Source organism: Camelina sativa, chromosome 3, assembly GCF_000633955.1.
Source record: "Camelina sativa cultivar DH55 chromosome 3, Cs, whole genome shotgun sequence".
NCBI classification, from domain to species: domain Eukaryota; kingdom Viridiplantae; phylum Streptophyta; class Magnoliopsida; order Brassicales; family Brassicaceae; genus Camelina; species Camelina sativa.
In genome coordinates, this window is record NC_025687.1 from 23,830,545 (window position 1) to 23,837,888 (window position 7,344).

The window sequence follows — 7,344 nt, forward strand, 5'->3', positions numbered from 1 at the left end:
AATATTAAGTTTAAAAAAAATTGGAGACCATTTGTCGGCATTTCCAATGAAAAAGTATAGGCACAATATTATCTTTAAACGTTTCAAAGAAAAGAAAGAAGAAAATCTTCATATACAACTTGTATAATACAACTGTTATTCTGATTAATGAACTGTTCTTTATCTATTATTTTTATAAAAAACAGAAAATCTGACTAAATTATTCGAACGTTGAGAAATTTAATTCGATAAAAACAAATTAGGATGTGGTGACTCATACGCCAATTGGTTGTCTTATAAGTTAAATTCTGGTTTTCACAAAAAAGAAACCATAATTTTATTGTGTCTATATATATATGAGAAAGTTGAACGTAACAACACACAGCATTTTTTCATCGCAAGGACAAAATGAGTTTTGAAGATGGTGCAAAGACAAAAGAGTTTTGATGATGGTGCATGGAATGCAATTTATTTTAACTGAATTGATTATTGACGTCACTAAAATACACTGAGTTTTTGAGAGCTTTCATGAATTTCACATTCAAGTTTATTTTTAAATTATGCTTTTTTATGCCTGAATATGGATTGTAATACCATGTAAGTGGTGATTTTTTCAAGGCTAATTAATTCACAAATTTTGTTAGCTTTCTTAAATAACAGTCCATTACCCATGACTAGACAACAGGTTATCGGGCACTACAAATCAAATCTTAACGAAAAATTTAGTAGTATAAATTAATTTTATTCATACACGAATATTGAATCTGCATATAATAATTAATAATATTGATAGGATCATACAAATACATTGGATTTTAACTTTAATTATTATCCTATGATTTTATTGAACTATGTTAAATACTATACTAGTCTTATCCATAAATATAAAAATAATTTATTAATTATAATGGTTATTAATTTATTGAAGATTAATATATAGAAGTTTCACCAGATATAAAAAGAAATATATGAATTTAATTTAACCAAGTTGACTGAAATTAAGAATGATATATTTTGAGAGATACCAAATTAGCGACTTTATCAAATTTAGAGTATATTAGTAATTTCATATAATTATGAAGTCATGCTTTTTTTATTTTACTTGGATATGGTTGTATATATATTGAATTACTTACCTAACTTTTTTCAACAACATGCATTATATGAATTGGAATTCTTAAAATTATCATTCTAAATTACTAAATCAATTATTTAGTCATTTATTTATTTATTATGGAAAATAGATATATACCGCATGTATAATATATATACATATATAGAGAGAAACCGCGTATTAATTTATGACCACTTTTTACCATAACTAATATTAAGAAAGAAATCTCTGTTTTACAGAAATTCATGAAATTGAAAGAGAAATATTCTTTAAGAACTTCACAAAAAAAGAATTGAACCTTTTTTTATGTTGATTTCCTAGTAACGGCTTTGTCTTATGATTATATTTTGGGGTTTTGCTATGAGCTCACTTAACTCTCTCTATATATATGCTCTCCTATTTCTCTTTCTTTCACCATCTTTAAACGTCTCTTTCTCTTTGTTCTTCTAGCTCTCTCTCTCTCTCTCTCTCTCTCTCTCTCTCTCTCTCTCTCTCTCCATATAAGACATTCATAAAAGCACAATAAAAACAATAAAACAAAAAAGGTACAATGAGCATTCAAATTAATATGACTAATGCTCAAGAGGGATTTGTGTGGGGGATATCCAATTCTGATGATTCAAAAGGCGGTTGTAGAAAAATTGAGAAATCACCTCCGTCGCAACCTTCTCATCCGTCATCAGAAATCCAGACTGATGCGGTTAGAAAGGTCGCAAAAGGAAAGAAAAGGACGAAAAGAAGTGATGAAAATGATGTAGAAGAATCACATGATCATGAAACACATATATGGACTGAGAGAGAAAGGAGGAAAAAGATGAGGGACATGTTTGCTAAACTACATGCTTTGCTTCCCCAACTTCCTCCTAAGGTATTGATTTAACAATAAAAACATATTCTTGATTTTTTTTTCATCGGGCATGAAAATTATATTGATTATATTACGATCGGTGATTTCACACAATTTTGTGTATGAACTATACTCATCATATATAACTGGAGAAATTCAATTTCATGCGGAAAATAACATTCGATTTTTGAACAAAATTTTAGTCTTATCCAGTGTTCAAGAAAGCGCTAGGCGGTATTTGGGAAGTGACCCAACGCCTAGAGCCTAAAACGCCTAATTGAGGCCTAGACGGTAGGCAGTTTAGGAGTTTACAACATACAAAATTATATGCTAGAAAAATAAAAAATAAAAAATCATAAATAAAAGTAGGAAAAATACATTTATTTAAGTTACATTAACTAGATATAAACGTTTATAATTACGTATACATATATAAAACTTAATAATTTAAATATATAGAGTTAAAAATCAAAAATAAATATTTAAATAAAATTTATGTAATTTTAAGCGGTTCAAGTGGGCATTTAGGCGTCTGCTGAGTGCCTAGCACCTAAACGGCGCCTAGGCGGACGCCTAGACCGCTTTCTTGAACACTGGTCTTATCCAATTGCAAAAATTATATATATATATATATATATATATATTGTGAAACCAAATAATATAAAACTAATATATTTAGTTTCATTATGCAGATTTCCTTCTTTTCTTTATTTTTTTGATACTATTTTATCTCCAATCATAAACATAGACGATATTTTATAATAAAATTATTTTTATGCTAACTTAACACAACATTCTCTTATGTTTCTTTCTCTTTCGTATTGTCATGTTTGATTTCAATTTATTCAATAGCTTACGCTTGTTCCTTTTCATGTTTTGTTTCAAAACTTTTTGTTTTGTATAAACAATTAGATCCAATGTATGTCACTTTTGTTGTATGTCTTTGTCCCATTTTTTCATAATTTTCATTATACCAAGACCACCTTAAACTATTTGCAAACTCTATAGAATATTGTTTTATATTTGATATTTTTCTTGAGTTTTTTAAAATACATTATAATCAGAACCCTATTTGAATCCACCGATTGCACATGGGAAAAAAGGCTCCGGTTTTAAGGCACTATAAAAGTACATAAAATAAAATTTTAACTAATATGTACATTTATGTGTCGGATATCTAGTGTTTATATAAGAATCATATATTCTAATATTTTAAGTTTTGATCCACAGACAGACAAATCAACAATTGTGGATGAAGCGGTGAGTTCCATTAAATCCCTTGAACAAACTCTACAAAAGCTCCAATTGCAAAAGCTCGAGAAACTTCACTACTCTTCTGCCTCAACAAGCACAACTCCTGCTACAACTTTTGCATATGGTCCATCTTCATCCTCTTCTCCTGCAACAACTCTCCCCACCCCAATATCAAACCATCCCCAAATCCTTACTATAGGTGCCGCTGTAGAAGATTCTTACTGTCCTGCAGCTTTCTTGGCCGATCAGATACCTTCTTCCAGCGCTGTTGCTGTTAACATGCCTTACCCTTGTAATGATCCGATCGTGGCTTTCGATACTTGGTCTTCACGCAACGTTGTGCTGAATATTTGTGGAAATGAAGCTTTCTTCAATTTGTGTGTCCCTAAGGGCAAATTAGGGGTTTTCACTTCGGTTTGTTACTTGTTTGAGAAGTTTAACTTGGAGGTTTTGTTTGCTAATGTCTCTTCTAACGTTTTTGGGAGCACCTACATGATCCAAGCACAGGTAACTATAACTTGTACATATTTAAACATTATTATCATATGATATGTGCATGGTGATATATACTATTTATGATGGTCCTTTTAACTGTAATGAAACAGGTAAATCCGAGTTATGCAAATCAGCTATTGGGAAATGGGGTTGGAGTAGGGGAGATTTTCAAGCAAGTTGCTCAAGAACTGGTGTTGTATTTTTCATCTCCATAAATCATAAGTGGCTGCATCTGTTTAAATTTAATGCATTTTCAGGGTTTGTTTTTTGTGCAAAGTCCCATCTCTTTTGCTTATGCAGAGAGATTCGCTTGGATTTTTCACTTCAAACCCCATTTAAAAAAAAAACAAAGAGAAGAGATAACTAGCTTCTTTAAACATTGTTGTCTAGTGACTTTTTCGTAATTTTATTTTTATATCCTTATGAATCAATGTATTGGCAAATGTTTTCCAATGAAACATTTATTAAGTGCACCAACTTTTTGAAGGTTAATTGTTTTAAGGTACATTTCTATTTTACACCCCAAACCAATACTTACAGTGTTCAAAAAAACAGACTAGACGGTCGTCTAGGCATTATGCACTCAGTCAACACCTAGATAATCGCATGGACCGTCTAAAATGATAGGTTTCGTTTTAATATATATATTTTTGTTGTAAACATAGAGAATAGGGGAACGATTCTTTCTTTCTTTTTTCATCTAATTATAGGATATATATTAGGATTTATTTCTTACACTAATATTAATAGATCCTAGAATGGACATCCATATAATACATAATATTATTCATAACACTACTTCTTGGATGAACATTATAAAAATGTAGTTTCAAATGCGCATATGAGATACTGACTCATTATCAACATAAACGCTTTGTAATGAAGTCATCATAACTCTAGTATGTCTACTGCTACACTTTTTTAATCTTTTGTAAGCCTTCTTAACTCTTGTAAACTGTATAACCTTTTCAAACCAACCATCGACAACCAAGGTTTTACACCCTAAACCCGAAGTAACTCTTGAAACCGGTTACCAAACCTTATGGATACGAGAATTCCTTACCATCTCAAAGGAAAAAATATAGTCCCTAGTTTCTCTCCTCTTACTCGGAAAATAATTCAAGCCCCAGAACTGGATATACCTCTACCCCGATTGAAAAGAAAACTCCCTTACCCTCATGGACCATCTAACCAACCCTTCTGCCCAGCGACTCTGGTCTCTCTTTCTTTTCCTAGTCAACTGGTAGAATGTGAAAGGTTAAGATTTTGACATTTTTTGATATTTTTTACCAAGTAGAACCTATATAGGCCGATCGGTCGTCCAACTATCATTTTGATATTTTTTGCCACCAAAAAGTTTAAACAAAAAAAAAGGTATACAATTAAAAAGAATTATTGCAACTTAACGTTAATGTTTTCGTCTAATAAATTTGGTAATGGTAGTACCAGTTTGAAACTATTCGACTGTTGTTAAATAATTAAATAAAGCTATAAGTACTGTTTTCATAATATTTTCTATTACAACTTAAACACGTTAGTCTTATAATTGAACAATTAAATTAATGATTTTTTCCAATGTTGTTTAACAAAGTGTTCTTTAGTAGTATTTTGTTTAGTCTTTTTTTATATCAAGAAATAAGAATGCTCCAAACATAAATAACCCGCGTACCCAACACAACTCAACTTATCCCATGACTCTAATAGGTTAGGCTGAGAAAACATAAAATTTAACCAATGATATTATAAACATATGATTCAAGGAAAACTATGCAGAACATAACTTGTTAAAAGTTGCTTTACTAATTTATTTTGTGTTTTTTTTGGCTATCTATTTCTTTATATAACAATATGGAAGAGTAATAAATCTGATATTTTTTTTATACATACATGTGTAATTACTTGATAATGGCTTTAAATTAACTCAAATTTAGCAAAACTTATTCTTCATGGATTTGTTTCCCCCTTTTCCATGGCTAAATCCAAAAATTGCACTCAATTGTGGTATGTGAATGATTGCCACGTTATCCAAAACAAGAATTCCCAAATTTTTTCTTTATATATATAAGAATTTATTAAATAATCTAGGTCCGTTTCCATTAGGTAAGGAATAAGTTACAAAAACTCGTAATTAAAAAAGAAAAGGATTCAGACAAATTCTAAAAATTTAAATCGAAAAGTTTTGTTTTTACGTAAAAAGAGAAAGAGAAAGTGACACTTTCAATCTCTGGCAATCAATCATTACATGCACTGAAAACCATAAAGATAACGCTCACTTTTACCACTCTTTAATTTTTAGCCAGTTAAGATATTCACAAGTTATTAAGGATTCCACCATTTTGTTCTTTTCATAATCAGAGTAACAACTTCTTCATTTTTCTGTTTTTTAAACAATGGGAACAACTTAGATCAATCAAACGAGAGAGATCACATAAAATTACTTAATTAGTGAGAGATACTATACTTTGGCTTAAGTTATAACAAACCAATTCTTTTTGACATTTCCTCTCTATTAAGGTTAGTCTCCAAAATATTTAATCACTCTTTTTTTTTCACATATAAAATAGAATTTACATGATACTGAAGTAACATTTAATTTGGATAGAAATGACCAGATTTTCTTAAACCCAAATCATTTCGGCCACTTAAAAATATCGGGAATATTTGATTATGTAGTTATATTTGAAAGTTTTAGCATTTCTATTGTTATTATTTTTGGTTTCTATGAAAAACGAAGATATAAAAACTTTTAATTTTCATTCACCAAATATATAATTTAAAATTACCATTGAATGTAACGTATGATTCTCTGTATTTTATTAATAAAGTAGGAATATTGTTTACCGTAGTATGACAAGTGTCACTAGCTTTAAATTATAAATGAAACAAACATTTTGAAACAGAATTTGGATGAATTTCTCATACTACATAATATGATATGATTCTCATCTATGATAATGTAAGGCTTAACTAAGTAAAATAAAATTTAATTTCTTAAGAGTATACTTGAAGACCATAACGACGTTGTAGCTCTATAAAATTAAGATGTAAAAACATGACATTCAGAGAAAGCGGAATAGAGTAAATAAAAAACGGCTGCTATTGAAATCTTGAGACCACCCTCATGCATACCTTCATCATTGTTCTAACCATTAAGTGTTTTTTTAGAAATTTTTCTTAATAACTCGATTTGAAATAACTCTTTTGATAGTCAATAATTTATATACATACATAAAATTGTTTACTGATGAGTTCCTAAACAACTAGTAAATGTAACTAAACTCACCAGAAAAAGAAAAAAAAAACAGCCTCACATCAAACCATCACAAAATTCTAATTACATTTTGTTAAATATATCTAACTATATATTATATTTTGAAATTTTATGCATTTTTAGTTGATAAATTAATTTTAATAATTAATTCACTAATTCTGAGACAGATAAGAAATTTGGAAATTGGAATGAAGTAATATTAAGTTTAAAAAAAATTGGAGACCATTTGTCGGCATTTCCAATGAAAAAGTATAGGCACAATATTATCTTTAAACGTTTCAAAGAAAAGAAAGAAGAAAATCTTCATATACAACTTGTATAATACAACTGTTATTCTGATTAATGAACTGTTCTTTATCTATTATTTTTATAAAAAACAGAAAA

At 29.2% G+C, this 7,344-nt stretch overlaps 1 protein-coding gene across 1 annotated transcript; it reads left to right on the forward strand.

The window, feature by feature from the left end:
- On the forward strand, window positions 1,560-4,142 carry LOC104777896 (transcription factor bHLH95-like). Its single transcript, XM_010502224.2, has 3 exons — window positions 1,560-1,961; window positions 3,171-3,701; window positions 3,800-4,142. The coding sequence occupies exons 1-3, from the start codon at window positions 1,644-1,646 to the stop codon at window positions 3,902-3,904; spliced, it is 954 nt and encodes a 317-aa protein (XP_010500526.1). The 5' UTR covers window positions 1,560-1,643; the 3' UTR covers window positions 3,905-4,142.

Bases quoted from the DNA above. Each gene is read 5' to 3' on its own strand.
- LOC104777896 (XM_010502224.2), top strand. From the start codon at position 1,644: ATGAGCATTCAAATTAATATGACTAATGCTCAAGAGGGATTTGTGTGG. The intron at 1,962-3,170 runs GTATTGATTTAA...TTTGATCCACAG, and splicing joins TTCCCCAACTTCCTCCTAAG to ACAGACAAATCAACAATTGT. The intron at 3,702-3,799 runs GTAACTATAACT...GTAATGAAACAG, and splicing joins CCTACATGATCCAAGCACAG to GTAAATCCGAGTTATGCAAA.